General features: G+C 36.2%; 1 protein-coding gene across 1 annotated transcript in view; it reads left to right on the top strand.

Moving 5' to 3' along the window:
• Positions 1-17,921, top strand: part of AGMO (alkylglycerol monooxygenase) — a 186,906-nt gene extending 168,985 nt beyond the window's left edge. Inside the window, exon 13 of the mRNA XM_038124924.1 lies at positions 17,272-17,921. Within this exon, the coding sequence (XP_037980852.1) occupies positions 17,272-17,352 (81 nt within the window). The 3' untranslated portion in view covers positions 17,353-17,921. The remainder of the gene's footprint in view (positions 1-17,271) is intronic.
• The last annotated feature ends 1,885 nt before the right edge of the window (positions 17,922-19,806 follow it).

Genomic DNA, 19,806 nt, shown 5'->3' with positions numbered 1-19,806 from the left:
GGGGACTTTATATGTTTATTTGTCATGTGTCCAAAGAGCCTGTATTTTAACTTCTCTAAGCTTCACAGGAGTTTTATATCAACATGCAAATGTTGCTGACCTGTTAGCTTTTTGTTATCTCTTTAACATTAAGAAGATATTTCTGACTCAGTACAACTAAATAATCTTCCTTGTGCTGCTCTTCGTCTATGGGACAAGAGTTGATTCTTTCTGAATGGTGCTTCCTCCACCATATATTGGCCCTGGCAATGGCACATTGCAGGTCTTTTCTTTCTTTTGTATGGCAACCTAACATTCCTTGCATTCAGAGCTTTATTTGAGTGAGCATTGGTAGAGTGGTTGCCGTCTTGCTATTTCTTGAAAAATAGGAATTTAGTCTCAGTGCATAAAATCATAGAATCAGTTAGGTTGGAAAAAATGTCCAGGGTCATGGAGGCCAACTGTTAATGCAGCACATACATGTATCTTTTAAATACTTCCATGGATGATGACTCCACTGCTTTCCTGGCAGGCTGTTCCAGTGCTTGACAACTCTTTTGGGGAAGACATTTTTCCTAATATCCAATCTAAACCTCCTCTGGCACAACTTGAGGCCATTTACTCTTGTCTTAGTGCTTGTTTCTTGGGAGAAGAGACTGATCTCATGCCTTACTACATCCTCCTTTCAGCTGTAAAGAGCAACAGGGTTCTCCCTGAGCCTCTTCTTCCTCCAGACCAAAACAATGCCAGCTCCCTCAGCTGCTTCTCTTAGGACTTGGGCTCCAGACCCTTCACCAGCTCTCTTGCTCTTCTCTGGACTCACTCCTGCACCTCAATGTCTTTCATGTAGAGAGGACCCTAAAACTGGACACAGAATTCAAGGTGGGGCCTCACTAGTGCTCACATGTGTCCCTCACAGAGGGACAATCACTGTCCTGGTCCTGCTGACCACACTGTTGCTGATACATACCAGGATGCCGTTGGTCATCTTGGCTACCTGGACACACTGACAGCTCATATTCAGCCAGTGGTTGAGTAGCACTCCCACACTGGGCAGCTTTCCAAGCACTCTGCCCTCAGCCTGTAGCGCTTCCTGGAGTTGTTGTGACTCAGGTTCAGGCTCTGGCACTTTACATTCTTGAAGATTCACTTCATAGAGTTGATCTCATCCCATCAATCAAGCATGTGCAGATCTTTCTTCAGAGCCTTCCTGCCTTCAAACAGATCAAACACTGCCTGTAATCTTGGTGTCATCTGCAAAGAGGCAGAGGGTACACTTGGTCTCCTCACCCAGATAAAGATGTGGAATGAAATTGACCCTAAGACTGAGACCTGAGGAAGACCATTTGTCACTGTCTAACAGCTGGATATAACTCCACCATTTGTTTTTTGTGACCAATCATTCAGACAGATGTTTTTTACCACGAAAAGAGCATGTCTGTCTAAGACATGAGCAGCCAGTTTTTCCAAGAGAGCTCAGTATTTATGCCAAAGAATGTTCCCACTCAACAAAACTCGAAGGAGAATCAGCATGGCTGGGTACTGTTAAACCTGTGTGTTGTTTTGCCTAATTGCCAGTATATAAAAAGGATTATATTAGACTTGATGGACCAGATGAGCTCAACTGGACTCAAGAGAGGAGAGGCTGTTCTTGGAGGCTTCTCAGGTACTGCCTTCCCAAAAGTTGTCAGAGTTTTACAGGGCAGATGTCTGCAATACAGTAGGATGTCTTCATACAAGGTTAGATGTGTGTTTAACAAAGATAACATCAAGTATGATGCAGGCACATCAAGGGTTTATAATAAGACTGATTTGCAGGAAAAGAAGAATCCATACAGAAATAGCCAGTTAATTTTGATTAATAGATCTATTGCATAAGATCTTTGTGTAGCAGAAGGGATAAGATGCATTGAGTGGAATAATTTTTGTCAATCTAAACATATCTTACATAAACATAGCAAAGCTTTTTATGGAGAACAATCCTTTTCACCTGCTTTTTTTTTTTCTTTAATGCTAAAACACCCAAAAAGCATACTCAAATCCAGAGTTAGGTCTTTTAGGTTGCTAAGTTCTTCCTCTCCTCATGTCAGTAATAGGCTTCAATTGTATCAATCCCACATGAGTCTCAGTGCATTTTGACAGAATAATGATAGATTTACGTCTTTACCATTATTTCCTAATTCCAGATTATATATGTCATGCTACAAATTTTATTTCATTTTTAATGAACCACATATTCTTTACAATTCCCTGGTTAAGGTTTTGCACCATAAGACTGGAACTCTTATTTGATTTGGTTTTTAAATTATGTTCTAGCACAGTACTTCATAAAGAGAATATGGGATTATGGAGATAAAATCATTAATATAGGTCTAATTGGTTTTGCATATGTTTTTTCACTCTAAAATTGGTCAGCTATATTAAAGATATATAAATAAATGCTACTTCTTTCTATCTCACATTTTCCAGACAATTATGTTTCAGTACTAAGTATAAATTCACACAGGAATGAACAGACTTGGAATTCATAAAACTGACAAACCACTGGGCAAAATTACAAAAACTACAAAGAATAAATCTTTCATTTTTCAGTTGTTACATGTTCTTATTATTAATGTGTGTGGGAGAACAACTTAACAAGAAGCCCATTCAAAGCCTCTTTTGGAAACCAGATACCATCAGAAAGTGGCCTATTCCATTGTTATCGCCTTTGGGAAGATACTAGGTCCAGCTCACCCTGTGTGGATGAAGAGAATATCTAGGAGTCACTCCCCATGTTCCAGTTGCTCAGTATTTTAGCATGGCTCATAGCCCAGTGAGCACAGTAAAGCAAATTGATCCAGGTCCTCATCTGTGGATTAGAGCCAGCCCTGTGAGAGAGTCCCACAGAAAGCTGCTAGTTACAGATAGAACAAACCTATGCATCTAAATTACCTAATTGTGTGGGTTTATTAAATAAAAATTAATGGTTGTCTATTCAGAAACACAGTATCTGTGTTCAGACTTTTTTCATTCTTTACTTTTGTCTCTGTTCCTAAATGCATTTACATAAAACTGCAGACTGCAATAAGTTTTTTTGAATCTATAAGTAGCTTGCTCATTTCTTTTTCTCTGATTGGCAGCAGGTGGAGGTGCTTTTAAGTAACTTTTTTAACCAGTTAACTTCTCCTTTATTCAAAAAGTACAGGAGCTGTTCTCTGATGGTGTCATTATGAAATCAGTAGTAAATTCCTTAGATAGACTAATCTTGTGGTATCTGACAGTATTTTCTTTAACAATCATAAAACTCAAAGCCATATTCCAAGTTGTCTGTACTAGTCTCTCCTCAGATTCCATTATCTGTCATCACTACAGATGTACCTATGATTTTTCTATAAGATTATCTTATTGCTGAGCTATTTTACTCATTTGGATATAATTTTTAAGGTGTAATATTTGTTCTCATTGCTGAAAAAGATGGATTTCTTTCAGATTTTTGGGCTTAATGCTGCATTTTTAATGTGTGTCCTCCTATAGACTTCTGTAAGATTATTTAGTGCGTAAGGGTAGTAAGATTAGTTCTTATATCACATATGTATATATATGTATGAATTTGTCAGAACTGTGTCTACACTTCTGTAATCCTGTTTCCTTTCATTCTCTTGCAGTAGTGATTACAATGATAACACACTGTTTTCTATATTTCTGTAGGATTCGGTATTTAAGTATTCAGGCTTACACAGGAGAGAAAAAAAGTGTATTTCTATAGTACTGCTGAAAAAATTATATGGCTGATATGTAACTGCAAAAAGCTTCTGTTCTGAGAGAGCTTGAAGGATGTAAAAAAGGAGGATAATTTCAGTAAATATGAAAGGATTCATTATGAATGAGTTGAGGAGTAGAAAAAAATTAAAAGGGCTAGCAGAGCAAAATACTTCAAATAATTAAACTGAAACTAGAGATAAACATGTTACCTAGATTAATTAGTCCTTGGAAAAACCTCTTTGATTCTTAATGAACAATTGAAAATTTTTTAGTTCTTACTTTAAATAGGTAGTTAGGGATTGATTTTTATTGTTGCAAAGGGATGCTTTATTTTGGGCCGACACCTGACTTTTTAAAGACCTCTGTCAATTAGTTTGGAGAAAAAAATGGATGATTGCTCACTTTCTAACTGCTGGAGTATTAGTTTCTATTTTAAAAATAATGGGACAAGAAAGCAGAAAGGTCAGGCACTGGTGCTTTTGGAAGTGCAATACATGAGTTGCAAAGGAGTAAGACATGGCTCTAGTGTATGATACAGGGAGCAAAATTCCCAGAACACCTTTCCCTGTTTGAAGAGTTTTAGGCAAGGTGTACCTTAAATACAGTAGTCCTTTTTCTGAATTTGTGACTTTCTTAAAAGCTCAGGCTTGCTGACTTCTCATGGCTTGGTCAAATGAAACCACTTTCTTCCTTTCATTCTTTCCTAGAAGGATTCATACATGGTGGTTTCTACCTCTAAGAGGGGAGCAGAAGCCTATATGGCTAAGCTAGAGATCACCACCTAGAGAAGATCTAACTTCTTATCCTTATGCTTTAGAAATATTTTATCTTCCATGCTGGACTCGGCTTCACCAGCTTTAAAGCTTCTCTGGATTGAAGGAGTGCTCAGACACTTAACAACAATACCTTTGTGGAAACTGTCAAGCCAAAGCTATTGCTCTGTACTGGCTAGAAGAGCAGTTTGTCTTTTAGAGCAAGAATATTGCAATGTACTTTGATCCCTGAGCTGATGCAGAAAAAGGTGTCTGGTGTCTAGCTTGCAATCAAGACATAAAACCCAAAAAATGTGGGGGATTGAATGTAAGAAAGGTCTTGAAGGTCTTGATGAGCAATTAGGTGGAGAGGGATTGCTCTGAGGAAGATGGTCAGTGGCTGTTCAATTGGCCTTATGTGTGAACATCATTCAGATGGAGAGAATTCATTCTTATGGAGAGATTGCCCTTTTGATTGTCTGTTGGGAAAATCAGCACTTTTATAGAACTACTCTTTCCCAAAGCACTTTCTCAAAGATTTTACAGACATCAGTATTCATCTGCTTACTTCCCTTATTGATAGACAGATGTTTTTCCACTTCATAGGAAAAAAGGCTGTTACAGGAGGGGCAGGCACTGACTGCAGGTAGCAAACAGGTGTGCAACTATGAGTGAGATGGATAGAGCTGTCCTTATAATAAGCAAATAAACTGGTGTGCAGTGAGCTTAACTCAGAGTGCTTCTGCTGATTAACTGAGTAATGAATAATCATTAAATCCAGGAGGTTTGCAGTCTTATATATGTGCTGTTCTGCTGTTTACTTATCAGCTATAACTATCTGCTATACAGTTTCCACTTATTAGTTCCACTTATTTACTGTGTTTTAACTGGACTAATTAATCCCATTTAAGGAATACTTATGTAGTATTTCAAAAGGTAGAACTGGAGGAAAGTGTTGAACAGTGGCAGTATAAAGGTTTCAAACCAGCTATGTAACCTGTCCAGAACAGAAAAATAGACTTTTGATCAAGTGTATCCGTGAAAGGATCTTTGGGCATCAATATGTATAGGCAAAAAAATGGCTTGTATGAATAGTTACTAAACAGTCACTAAACAATATCATAAGCCTCATCCTAATGTAATTTACCTTCAATGAAATTTGTGAGGTAGCTGATGTAAATACAATTCTGGGTCAAATCAGTTTATACTATAACCTTGCATAAGTGTTTTCTTTGACTTCAGAGTTACACTGGGGATAACTATGGCCCTGCAAAATCAAATCCATATTGTGAAAATCAGCCTACTGTCTGATGGAAGAAAAAAATCTTTCTAGAAAATGCATGGGATATAAGTATTTTATATATCCTTTTGAATGTCTATGTATGTATATATTTGTATTCATACAGACAACCCCTTCTATGAGTGATATCTTTTCAACAGTTAAAAATTCTCTACTTTCATATCTAGGGCGTCTATCCTGATCACTAAATTTCTGCTCAAGGTGGGAAGATGAGGAGCACTAGCATGTGCTTTCACATTTTCATAGTTTGAAATCCAGAAAAAAAAAATCAGTTTTGAAATCCAAAAAAAACCCCACTTTTAGTGTTTAGGCATTCGGTACCTGTGCTGCCACGGTTTATTGAAAGCAGCTGGATGCCTGTCTCTGTCCTCCCCCTTTCTTGGAACTACTGCCAGCACAGGTAGTCAGAAATGGAAAGTAGAGAAATATTTGAGCATCTGTGCTCTCTCTCTCTCTCTCCCTCCCTCTCAGGAAAACATCTGTGGCTTCCATAGGAAGCATTCATTTTTTTCCTTTAGCAAAGACTCTGGATACCCTTGGGTCCAGTTTTGGCACAGCAAGCCAAGTAGGATGCAGTTTATGGCTTAAAACTTATGAGAGAAATCATGCAGGCAGTCCCATCCCTGGCAGAACACTGAGAGAAATTCCCCAGGCTGCAAGCCACATGTGGGTCTCTGACCTTTTATTAGCTCACCATGGGAGAGGTTAACAATTGTTGAGACTTCAGTCCTCCCTTTGACATACAAATACAACAATACCAAATAGCCTTTCCAAGATGAGCATATTCAGGGCTCAACATGCTTTTTAATGCAGGGTTCAATGTAGGGAGGGAGAAACCCCAAAACAAAAACCCAACCCAAAAACTTAGAACTAGAAAAGGATGTGTTGCTATAAAACTGAAGCCTGGATTGGTGTTTTTTCCAACACTCTGCTATTGTTCATATTACTGTGATTTGTGACTTTTAAAAACCAATATAATCATGAGACAGAAAGAAATTCTCACACCATTTTTAGCTCTTCATGTGGTCAGTGCCATGATTTATGGAAATAAGATTGCTCAATAGCTGGAGCAACATAAGAAATGCATGCAATTATCTGATTCTTAAGGATGTCTGTTATTATCCAAGAACATTGCTGTTGAGATTACAAAAAAAAAAAAAAAAAGGATTCACAATTATTGATATGAGGGTTGTCAGAATAAAAACACAGAAGGCCAAATCCATGTCTTTTTGAAATACCTTTGTCTTCTCAGAAATTGCTGTAGTCAATGAAACTATCTTGGATTTTAGTAAAATAGAGATTAGAAAGTAACTCTTTTTTGGTGAAACAGTCACCAGCTTTTTGCAGCTAAGAAACTACAGAGACTAATTGTCATACTCTATGCTGCATCATCTGTGGCAAAGTATGCAGATTGAATAGCCCAGCATTCCAGGCTTTTACCATAATTACTTGATTACTCTTTCAGTCTTAAAGGCAAATTATTTTTACTATGCAATCCTGTGGCTTTACTGTAGAGTATGCTGAGTGTAAAATAGGAGCGAATTAGCTCATGCTTCTTCCATCAGCCTCTGCAGCTATTGTCTGAAGAGGCAATGCAAGCTGATCTCTGAATGTTATAGTCCTGTGACTTCTCTGATGGGAAGCAGGTTCAGCCACATTCAGTGCCAGAAACTGAGTGGGGAGGGCAGTGGTGGAAAGAAACATCAGATTCTGCTTTTCGTACTTTTACTAAGGTGATAACCGCATCTGAAACTGAAATTGGTGAAGTGTTGCATAAGGTTGATTATTGCAGAAAAATAGTTGCTGAGTCATGGTTGCTCCCTGTGCTAAGCAGACAAATCTTTATTAACCACTGTTGGCAAAGCAGATCTGAGAAAAAGTTATTTAGAGGGGGAGAGTGCTTTTGTATTTATTGTGAATAAACAGAAATACCAAACTGGCAGAGATCCTGCCAGAAAGATTAAGTACAGCTACACACAGACACATGCCTGTCTAACTATTTACAGACCAACCTCCATCCATAGCTGATTCCAATGCTATACCATTCTTAAACCACCCATTATCTAATGAAAATTTAGTTAGAAAAGGCTTGGGTTTTGTTTCCATTACCCTGAGCACTAGCTTATCATCATTTTTTTTGTATTAGTCTTTTACATGTTAAAAGATTGATCTTGCTCCCCTCCTGAGTATTTTTGTTTGTTTGTTTTCTCAAGAATACACAGCAGAATTGCTTCAAGCTTTCTTACAGGTCCGTTTTTCTAAACCTTTCTATAATTCTTGTAGTCTACTTCATTACTATATCCAGTTTATCTATGTCTTCCTAAGACTTCACCACCTTTCAGACACTGAATCAATACATTAAACGATTATTTCTTATAATTAGTATGTAAAACATAATATAACATAGTAACATATATATGTTATGTAATAAGTATATATAAATGCTTCTGTTATTATCTTACAAAAATATGTCAATATCAATGTGAATCAGCATTTTAGCTTGAGACATATTTTGTTTGTGAACTGCTCTAACTCAAATTTTTTTCATATATACTCCTCCTTAATGATTATTCCTCACAGGATATTTGTGTAGTTGGTTTCTCTCTAGTACCTCCCGTCTCTACTCAATTACATGGTTTCTTCAGCATCTCCAGATTTTTAAAAAACTATTATAAATATCACATTTTCCAAGAAAGGAGAGATATTTAAATTTTTTGTTTGTTTTATTTTTATATTTTAGAAATGTTATAATATAAGTGCCTGCTTTTTCATCTAAATTCTGGTTTCTGTTTCATTTTGTGATACAATCTTTAATTCTTTCTTTCTGGGTATTTCTTCTACAACTCAGTTCTGCACCTTCTGTACAGAAGTTTCATTTCGACCATAGTCCCCTAGTTTTCCTATTAAAAAGTCATATAGATTACTTCCATGAGGCTTTTTTCTCTAACCTAATTAAACAATACAACTATATTGGCTTGACGTAATAAGTGGGAATATTAATGATTTAGCTCATTTGAATGCATCTGTGGTAATGTCAATAACAACTTTTTTATACAATTGAAAGATGACAAGTTTTTGGAATAAATGGCTGTTTCCTTAGGCAAAAATAGAAGCAACAAAACACACCATGGGAAGACGCTTGAGAGCAGGGAAGAGAGACACAATCAGCCAGGATATCTAGTTTTCCATGTAAAGGAATAGACAGAGAGCTGGATCAACCTCAGTATATTTTTCTTCTTTGTAAACTTACAAACTTAAGAACAATCACAGTTTATTGCCTTTGTCCTCAAAAGAGGGCTGGCCAGCAGGATCGCTGTGTTCCACTTTTAACGTGGACATGCGCCTTCCATGGCAAGCTTTTTCCTTTATGGTAGCAGTGAATATTGACCTAGTTCCTTCATTCAGAAATTGGTTGATTTGGTTTGGGTTTTTTAATGCTGAGAGCAGCCTTCTCTGTTCTTCATTTTTCAATTAAAGGATTAATTTCTCGTTACAATATACTGGCTTATAGAGCAATCTTCATCTAGAGTGAATTTTAGCCTTGATCTTTCCCTGTCTGTCTTGAATACTTTTCTGGTGTTTGTTCACTGTACTGGAAATCCCTTCTGCTTGTCACTCAATTGTTTTATCCCTCTCTGCACATTCTTAATCCTTTCTTTCACATTTGCCATTAGTCACTGAAGCCAGCTTTTCCCCATCACGTCTTTTCAACATCTGCAGCAAAGTTTTTCCCATCAGTGATCTAATGTCTGTGGGTTATACTTAAAGGCTGGGATTACTTTTTTAATATTTTTCCCCACATACGATGGAAAAATTTCCATTTTGGAGCTCATAGCTAGTCAGCCTTCTCTCAAGAGAATATTTAGTATACCAGTGAGTGGAGATCACTTTGCAGCACCTTTGTCAGAGCGCTCTTGGTTCTCTTTACCACCTGCCAGGGTGGTTGTGCCCTACAGCTACGCTCTGAAATGAAGGCATCCATATAGAAACAAAGAATATTTTATGCCTTCTAATGATGGAGAGATTGGATACTGCATTGCTTCAGTATAGTATTGTATTAAACTGATATAAAAATAAAAGGATTGAAGAGATTGGATTATGTGTGTAGATGTCTCTTTGGAAAATATTACACAGCCAGGTACTATCATGTCCAAATTCATCTGAAATGTTATGTTTTGCAGTTTTTCTTCCATGTTCAATACCATTTTTTACCTCGTAGCTGTAATTTTCATATATTTTCAAACTAGGATGAAAGTATAAAGGAGAGCTTCCCTCTGCATTGCTCATTTAAATTAATTTGTCCCATCTTTTAAGTAAAACTTTCTTCAAAGCAGGATTAAGCAGTATGGTACCCAAACATTGCTTACAGCCCTGACCCTAGAAAAAACATACCCCTACTCTTATATATGCATACAGTCTTTCTCACTTAGAATACTGAATTTAAAAGCATTCAATTATTTAAGCCTAAGAGAACAATATAAATTTGATAAAATATAAGATCTGTGCAGTAATCTATCAGTTATAGTAAAATGAGCTTTATTGTTTTCTTTAATAATGAAGATTAAACTGTTCTTTACATATAAATTAAATAATATCTTGTGAAGTGAAATGCTTCTTTGCAGATGTCTGTTTAACCCTACAGGTTGTGTTTGAGGTAGAAGTGATGCAGTGGGGTGTGTGCAATTATGTTACAGCTGCTGGCAGGTGTGAAAGTAAATGACATGTTTCATCTCAATGGATACAACTCCTGTTTAAATGTTTAAGATAATAAATTCAACAACTTTAGCCAAACTGAGACAGACTATCTCACACATTTCATTTCTGCAATGAATGACTCAATAACTCTTTTAATCTCATTTGGCCCATTTGCCTGCAACAGATTAAACAGGTATGTTTACTGATTGGCCAAGTTTTTAATTTTGTTTTACCATCAGTTTTGTTAACTTCTCTGAAAGCCTTTTATTTGTTGATTTAATGTTAATTTAATTGTTGATCCCATAAAATAATTGAGAAAATTTCCATGGCTCTTGTTTCTCAAATTTGCGGCTAAATTGAGGCTGAAAAAATTAATAACATTTAGAATACAAAAGGTGACATTCAGAATTAAAGTCTTCTGAAACTGTTGATCTTTGAACTTGTTTTAGAGCTGTTTTGTCAGAAATAAAATGAAAGCAATATGAAAGAAGCTGCAAAATATTGTTGTGCTCTAGAATTGCAAATTGCAAATTGTAAATTGTGTTCACAGGTTTTGTGAAATTTTTAAGCTCAGAGGATGATAGGTATATTGTAAACATTAAATTTCTCTTTTTGGAAATTAATTGCAAAACTATGAAAGAGGCTTGGTTCAGAAGTTATTTTTAAATGTTTTTAAATTATAAAAAGGATTTTTCTCTTTAAAATGGCTTTACTTTGAGGTCAACTTGAAATACATAAACATTTTAGAATGATCAAGAAATTTATAGATGGAATTAGGTAACACTGTTAAAAGTATTCTCAGATGTTTTAATAAAATACTATAGGACAAATTTTATACAAAGAGATAGAGAGTTTATATTCATGTTAATGAGTATGATGTTGATACTGCCTCCAGGTTGCATTAGCTCATCACAAGGTGAAGATTTAATAAATATTAACATATTTTGGAATTCCTATTCACATGACTGACAGGAAAGCTTCCCACTTCAGTGACTATTTTTGTCTTTTGGGGAATGAGGTAAAATCTTCCTAATCCTGGTGCTTAGGTTGTGAATTATTCTGTGACTCAAGAGAAAAAAGTAAATCATAGGTAACAGTTCAACAGGATACATTTACACAAGCGATTTGAGAGGCACTGGCCTGGCTTCTCCTGAGTGAAGGACATGACGCCAGATAACATGCTGCTTGCACATAAGCCATTTTAGGTCTAAATATAACTGCAATAGCACTGCCTGTGTAAAAAGCCCCACAGATTTAACTGAAGAATGTGACTTACTAGCTTGTGTGCAATGCCAGGAAAGACAGAGTCAAGCTGGTGCTGTGCTGAGATTTAGCAGCTTATGTGCTTGCTAGCTCAGGCATCTCTGCAGTGCACTTGATTTCATACTGGGGATTGTCCAGCTGTGAAAGCAACTGAGAAATAGATATTTTTTCTCCAGATCTTTCTTTGTCTTTCCTGGGTAGGTAATATAAGCCTTTTAAGGTTATTTGGGCTTTTGCAGCCTAAGTTTTCATGCATTATCTAGGCTTAGAGTCTCAGACCATATTTTAATAAAAGATGGAATGTTTAAAACATTTAACAGAATAAAAGGGAGGTGTACATATCTCTTCCCTATTGTTTTCTCATTATTTGTTAATAGTGAAGTATAAAACCAATGAGATATGTCATAAAAGAGGAAAGCACTCTGAGTGAACTATCAATATGCTTTGAGGGTGTTGAAAATACTTGGCTAAATCCTGTGTGTGCCAACAGAGTCTCAATCACAGGGTTATATAATAGTTAGGCTAGGAGGGGACCTCTAGAGATAGTCTGGTTCCACCTTCCGTGCAGTGAGCAGGGACATCAGATCTGCACCTTGTTCTAGGTCAGAGGCATGCTGTCTGTGAGACCTGCTGCACCAGTAGTCTGAAGGTGTGTCCTGAGCCCTCATGGAGAATTTCCAAACATCTGCTGCTTTTACAGAAATCTTGAACAAAAGCTGTGAAGGCACTATTATTGTGGCTGTCCCTGTTCCCTTGTATCCACAGTTCCTTCACCAAAAAAAAGAGAAAAATCGCCTTCTTGTGCATATATTTCCAAGTATGAGGGAGTCATCATACAGAGGAGAAACCCTCCTGATTCCTAGCTTCTTTTTCCATCTTTTATTATTGCAACTTTTTTTTTAAGTGCAGTCTTCTTGGTCTGTGTACTGTACAAGATTAGTGATTTCTGGATTTGCTACTAATGTTATGACATTTCTCTACTAGCCTCAGACTGCTTGTCTCCAAACATTGTATTGAGAATGAAGATACATGCATTTGTTATCCAAATCCTAACTTCCAGAAATAGTAAACATCTTCCCCTACTTATGAGACACAAATTATCTATCTCTTCTGTGTATTTCAGCACCTGTAACAGTCATCTGTAGAGAAATGGGAGGGGGGGGAATTGTATTGGTGAAAAATGCATCATTTGGGTACTTGTGAAATCTAGAGTAGTTTGCTCAATCATTTTGTTATTAATATTAGAAATGTTTCAGCCTTTGTATCAGTTTATGATCTCTGTCTTTAGTTAGAAAGGACAGGGACATTACCCAGACACAGTCCAGACAGTCTCAGACGAAGTCTAAAAATTACATTATCATTACTATTGATGATATGAAGTTATGTCTTGTACCTGTGAAGAAGCCATGTCCAAATTTATATATAAAGAACACAAAAAGAGCTTTAATCATGATTAGTATCAGTTAAACTACTCTAACATCACATTTCCAATGCTCAGCATCACATTGAGAGGACTAAATGTTTATCATATTTACCAGTATCAGCTCCACTCTATGATCTGAACAGCAAACTTAATGAAATACATGGATGTGCTGATCTTCCTGAGCCCTCTCCAGGGCTAAGAATATGTTATCCAGCACAGAGGTGTTCACAGAATTCAATATAATAAACACCATTCCAATGATGTTGTACCCCAGAAGTTGTGAATAACAGTTGCAGATTGTCTCTGCAGCAAAATTTGGAGCAAATATATCTGGGCATAATTTGAGAAATGTCAGACAATCATTGAATGATTTAGGTTGGAAAGGATCTGAGGTGGTGTGATTCGAGACTCTTCCCCCTCCTTAAAGCAGAACTAACTATCTTTGGATATTTGTCTACATTTTTAGACCAATGTCTAAAGCCTTCTAATTCTATCCAGATGAAATCTGCAGGAGAAAAGAAAGACATCATGTCTAGGCATCTCAGATATACAAAGACATTACAAAAGAGAAAATGGCATAAAACAACATTAGTGTTCAGCAACAAAGCTAATCATGCAGAAGTGGGTGCCTGAATTCAGCTAATGATTTTAAAGTACTTTACAGCCTAATAAACTTTGATTGCTCCAGTGGGAATTTCCTGTGAAGAGCAGACTCAGTCCTGCAGTCAATCCACTAGTTAAGCCATCTTTGTTCTTGTGAATAATGTTATTTGCAATTCTACAATTCAGGGAGAGAATATGGGCTGTATGGGAACAGACAATATGAATGGAGGTAATGTAAATGTTTGTGCTCTTCCAGCAGTCTAAAGGACAGTCTATAATTAATCTGTAGTTACTTGAACAGGTAAATGTAACAAGTGTTTATATTAAAGTGGCAAAAAGTTTGCATTTAACTTGGCTAAATATAGGGTTGTGAGAAATCCTGCTTTTAGACTTCTTCCATATATGAATAGTGTCCACAGTAATTTTTCATTTTAAGACAGAAGTGAAACTATTATTCTTCTGTCATATTGTTGGTGGGGGAGCTTTGTTCAGTGTAAAAAAGAAAAAGGTATAATACTAAATTCTCTTTTTTATTTCAAAACCAGATGAATTATGAAAACAGTATGTGAATATTTTTATCAAATGACAAATATCAATGGGTTTGGACAATATAAGAAGGAATGAGTATTTCTGTGAAAATAATTTAGAAAATTAAATAACCCAAAGCCAAACAACCAAAAAACCCATAACCCATTCGCATGTGAGAGTGCTGAGTAGAAAAAAAAAAATATCTGCACATAGGATTCAGGAAATATGTTTTCCCAAGGGCATTAGAAAAATACTGGTCAACTATAGTTCAGCTTGCCTGGTGGAATGCTCTTTTGCTGCTTCCTGCTGCCCACACTATTGTCTGCTCAGAGTTCTGGCACGTATCGTCTCAGCTTTCCATTCCTGACATCACCTGATTGCACGATTCATTCAAGTGGGTCAAGCCTTGTAACTCCAAAATATGTAGCAGCAATCAAAAGAAACTGAACTCCAACCTACACAGCAAGTTTCTGCTTGGTAGCCCCATACAGCTGGCTCTGTTCAGGGCAGGTCAGCATTACAGCAGTACAGACAGCCAGAATTGCTGTCTTGCAAGCAAGGATGTGGCCCCTTAATTTTTTATCCTGATGTTTGGGTTTTTCTTAGCCCCTCCACCTCCCAGAACCTTGCAGCATTATTGTTTCCCGAATGCGTTATTTCCATCAAGTATTGGCAGTCCTGACATTGATAGGCAGTGAGTCAATACTTTTGTAGAATTGATATATTTTATAGAACTGAAGCCAAACTAGTTTTGCAGATCCACAGTGTGCAGTATGTGATTTTCCATTCTGGATATAATAACTGCAATTCGAAATACTCCCCCACAAGCATTGATTGCATGCTTTAGGAAATTCACAGTGAAGAATTTAATTAAGAACGAAGAAACTGCATCACTTCATTTAAAAAAGAGAAATCCACCCGAGATATTTTGTTCATTTTCAGGCTATAATAGCAATAACCATCTTTAGCTGAGGACATTTCCTGGGGCTTAATGGCCCATGGCTGTGCTTCTTCAGGTGATCATCATCATCTCCCAACAGTCATTAATCCCCTACGAATGCCCTGCACCTCAGTCATTAAATGTGCTTAAATGTGCTTCTTCTGAAAATGAAATAGTTTTATATTTAATACATCTTCCAGAAATAGGAATGATCTTTCTGAGGTGAGGAATGAAAGAAGTTTATTAATCTGTCAAAGAAGTACTAATAATGACAAGTGGATAAGTTCTGTTTCTGGAGATAGCATGGCAAAGAATTTTTCCACAGTAAGAGCATGTTATATGTAAGTCATCGTTTTATGTACATCACGATTTACACTCATCTCAATTGCATAACAGCCAGATCAGAAATACAGATAGTTATTTGTGGTTAGATTTCTTCTGCAGAGCATCTCAGCGTAGAAAAATCTCACCAAACATGCACTGTGTGACTGCAGTACTGCTTAAAAAGACTTTCCTTTCCATAGCTGTAAAAATAGAGCTGTACAGCTTTACAAGGTGTTTGTGATAATGCAAGAAAATAAAGAGAAGTTAAATCTTTCATACCTAAAGTCTGAAATTCTTACCAAAAAAATCTGTTGGTGAGCACGTTATGAGTCTTTTCTACAAATAGGACTACAAGTACAGTGCCAACAGCGTCATCAGAGGTTTTAAACACAGTAGACAGCTTACCCCTGCTCAAGTAGAATTAAAGCCTTCAGTGAAAATAATTGAAATTCAGAAAAATTGAATGAGCATTGGGGAATTTTAATTGTATTCTATTTGAATTTTACGTACCCCTACATTGTGTTCTTTTCCTTGTGCTACTAAACATGCATAGTGTGCACCTAAAGTACACATTGCATGAAGCCTGTATCTGTCCCAAAAAGGTTCTGAGAGGAATCAGAGCAGACACTGCCTTCACTGAGTGAAAAATTAGTGCCTTTTGGATATCATGATAATTTATTATTTATGTTGGACATTCTGATCCCATGTACTTCAGTGAGTGACTGCCTAGATAAAGATAGAAGTAGACCTTTGGGCCATGCATTATTAAATGATGAATGTGAAGTTATGTTAATGTTAAAATTAGAGCTCTCCTAGTCATCACCTTTAGATTGCAAACTGATCTGAAAAAAAAAATTATTACAACCTGACTCAAAAATTTCTTGACAAAATGTTCTGTTTCTTTTAACAAGCAAAAAGTGACATTATTAAAATATCTTTCAGTATAAACAAATTATTTTGTTTTACTCATGGGAAAAAAAATTCCCTTACTTCAGCAACCAATAACAACTGCCTTAATTTTGCAATTTTCCAAGTTAGAGAAATTTTTCTATGTGAAAGACAAAGGTTTCTTTCAGAAAATTTTAAATACAAAATATCACATGCCCGCATATGCACACACATTTTATCTTTCTCCATTGCGGGTTCTAGGCAGAACTATAAACTAATTTAGACTTTACTCTGAAATCTTCCTTCTCTTCCTAATGCAGTTTTCAGCAAAGAAATTTTGGATAAAAAATTACTAGATCTCTCAATGAATTCACCAAATTAAAAAAAAAAAAAAGTTGCAAAGAGCTAAGGACGAGATAGAGTATTGTATTTTTAAGTTGTTTTCAATCTACCTTATATCTCATCCTAAACAGCAGGTTGGGGAATAAATACTTATGTATTGCATTGCAATTTGAACACTTCTTTTGGCATAGATCCTGTTTAAGGTTATTCATACCTTGTCATGCAACTTCCAGTGTCAGCATGCTTCAGATCATTTGTCAAAATTCAGCAGGAAATGTCCACGATAAAGAGTAGTAGAAAAAAGAAAGCATATATTTCTAAAGTGAATTTATCAGTATACCTAGAATTCTTGTTGGTTTTTTTTTTCCCAAATTCTCTGTTTTCACCCATTCATTATGTTTGCAGATCAATAGAACTAAAAGACACCCCCAAAAAACTAAACCAACCTCATATAATGTGTCTCATTCTCATTGTAAATTCTGTATTGTAGGTCTTGTTTTCCCTCTCTGCTGCATTCTGGGGAATCCAAATTATGAAGCGGATCACTTCATTCAAAGATAAACACCAGTGAAAGAGCAGATCTAACATCACCTTTAATGTGGAAACAGCACTTCAGAATAACCTTCTAAGTTCCTTGGAATTAATCAACCATGGATCATGCTGTATTACAATCAGTTCATTTATGATACGAGAGATTTGTGATTTTTGTATGATGGTTTGAAAGATTCCTAAGAGAGTATATTCATTTTATTTGATTTTTAAAAGAAATATTGAATTTCTTCCCAATTTAAATAAAATATTCATTCACAGCATGGATTTTTACATTCATAGGATTAAAAATTCTTTAAAAACATGTAAATCTAATTTAATTTTTGCAGTGATTTTGTCAGTAATAATATGTGAAAAGTATTTTTCACAAGAGGAATAATTAAAATCATATCTGATGTAACCTGGTATAAAGTGATTGACTGTCTTCTTATTGAGGCTAAACATAAACATATGTGAATGTCATTTTTTCTGTAATGATTGAATTACACTAGAATCTCCATGTCATGCCCAATTCAGTGTTCATAACATACAGCTACATGAGGATGAGTAGTTGAGGCAAGAAAGTGATTAAAAACAGCATGATAAAATAACTTGACCTAGTATGAGTTGAAACATCTTCAATAAAATTGGCTGATGCATGTGTTGTATAATGCAGACATGCGGTTATTTACAGAATACACCTGCGTTGCCAACTTTAGATAGTGATCAAACCAGGATTTGCACGTGGGTATCCCACTGACACTCACGGGACAATATAATTGCAAGGCTGGGCCCTTATTTTCTGGTAGTTTCCTGCTGGGTGATGTCAGGGGAGATGCATGTCTTGTCTTTCAGAAGCTGTTGGAAAGATGGTGTGTACTAAGATAGGAAAATTAAACACAAATGGTAGAGGGAGTCTCCAAACAGCAGGACTGGCAAAAATATGGGATCTAGGTTGTTTTTCTTTCCTCACAGTCATCCAATTTTTTTTGGCTCCAAGCCTTTAAGAAGTGCTTAAAGTCAAGTAGCTAAAAAATGGAGTCCGTCTTAGATTCTTCAAACTAGTAATAATACCTGGATTTAAAAATGAGTTTAAGTTTGTGTTCTGGTTTTTTACCCATTTCATTTTCCTTTAAGATGTTAATGGCAGTCTAACAGACATCTCAGATTTAGACAGCCTACTTTGAATTAACTTGTATTTACAGTGTCTAGCTGTAGCAGATGCCACTGTCCATGGAAAGGGATGTTTCTAATAAATTTTCAGAAACACAGTAATGTTATTTATATAAAATTGAAACGCTGTCTATTGATAGTATCATCTTAAATGTAAAATAGAATCATCAAAATGCTTGGATTGCAAGGAACTTTAATGATAGGTTATTTAATAGATCATTTTAAAAAATAACAGAACCTGATTCCAGAAGTACACAAAAATTACCAACTTCTTATGTGGCCCTGTGAGTTAGTGCACCTATATTTTCCAAATTTGTCCTGGTGATATGGTCAGTTTAATATAACAAAGAATCATATTGAAAGTCAGTTTCCTTATCGAAATAAATCCCTCAAAGAGACAGGAACAGGACAAAAATTTAACATTTTATGCATTTGAAAACTGGCAGTTTTGGAGGGGCAACAATGAAGAATTAAGTACAATTAAATTAATTTTAAACCTGTCCTAATGAATGTCATGTATTTACAAGAGGAAAGGAATGTGATTTCAAGGGCAAGTATAATGTGTGTCAGATGAGGACAACCTAGTCATTAAAGCAGAGGCCAAAAAAATTTCCACTTTTCCAAGGGTTTTTAGATCCCAATTTCCTGCTTCCAGGGAAACCTGCCCTTTTGTACAGGTTGTTTGAAAGCAAGATGCAGGAGAGGAGCAGCATTCTTCCACTGCATACTGATCAGTAGGGTCTGAGAACAGCTCCTTCGACTGAAGGCTGGAACAGACTCATGGTGGGTGTCCAGGACTCCTGTGCTTTACAGTAACATCACCTGGGTAAGTATAAGCAATCCTTTGGCTACAGACTGAAAGCCAGGATTTGCCATTCTTGGAGAAGAGAGTTTCAGGGACAAGCTCTTAAAAACACCTTCGCACCATTCTTTCAGTGGCTATGTGGTAGGTAACTATATCCCTGTCAACTTGGCTTGTCACAAATTTTTTTAAAATATAAATTATATCATATTTTAGGCACCTAACACCACTACTGGATCTAGTTTATTCTGTCGTTATATCCACTGCAAAGAGTGAAATAATCATCCCAAAGGTGTCTGGGTGGGAGTCAGGAGACTTTGGAGACCAGTTGGCCACTGAATTGAATTATGTGCAGTTAATACATATCATGCAGTTAATTCAATTAATTTAATGCAAACTGCAAATAATGCTCATTGCTACCTTGATATTTTGATAAGCCAGCCTTCTCCTCTCAGTTTTTTTAATATTATATAACTTAATTCTTCATAATTTGACCACCTTGTGTGGTTTGAATAATTGTTT

Source organism: Motacilla alba, chromosome 2 (genome assembly GCF_015832195.1).
Source record: "Motacilla alba alba isolate MOTALB_02 chromosome 2, Motacilla_alba_V1.0_pri, whole genome shotgun sequence".
Taxonomy (NCBI): Eukaryota; Metazoa; Chordata; class Aves; order Passeriformes; family Motacillidae; genus Motacilla; species Motacilla alba.
This window is presented reverse-complemented; position numbering and strand designations above follow the sequence as displayed.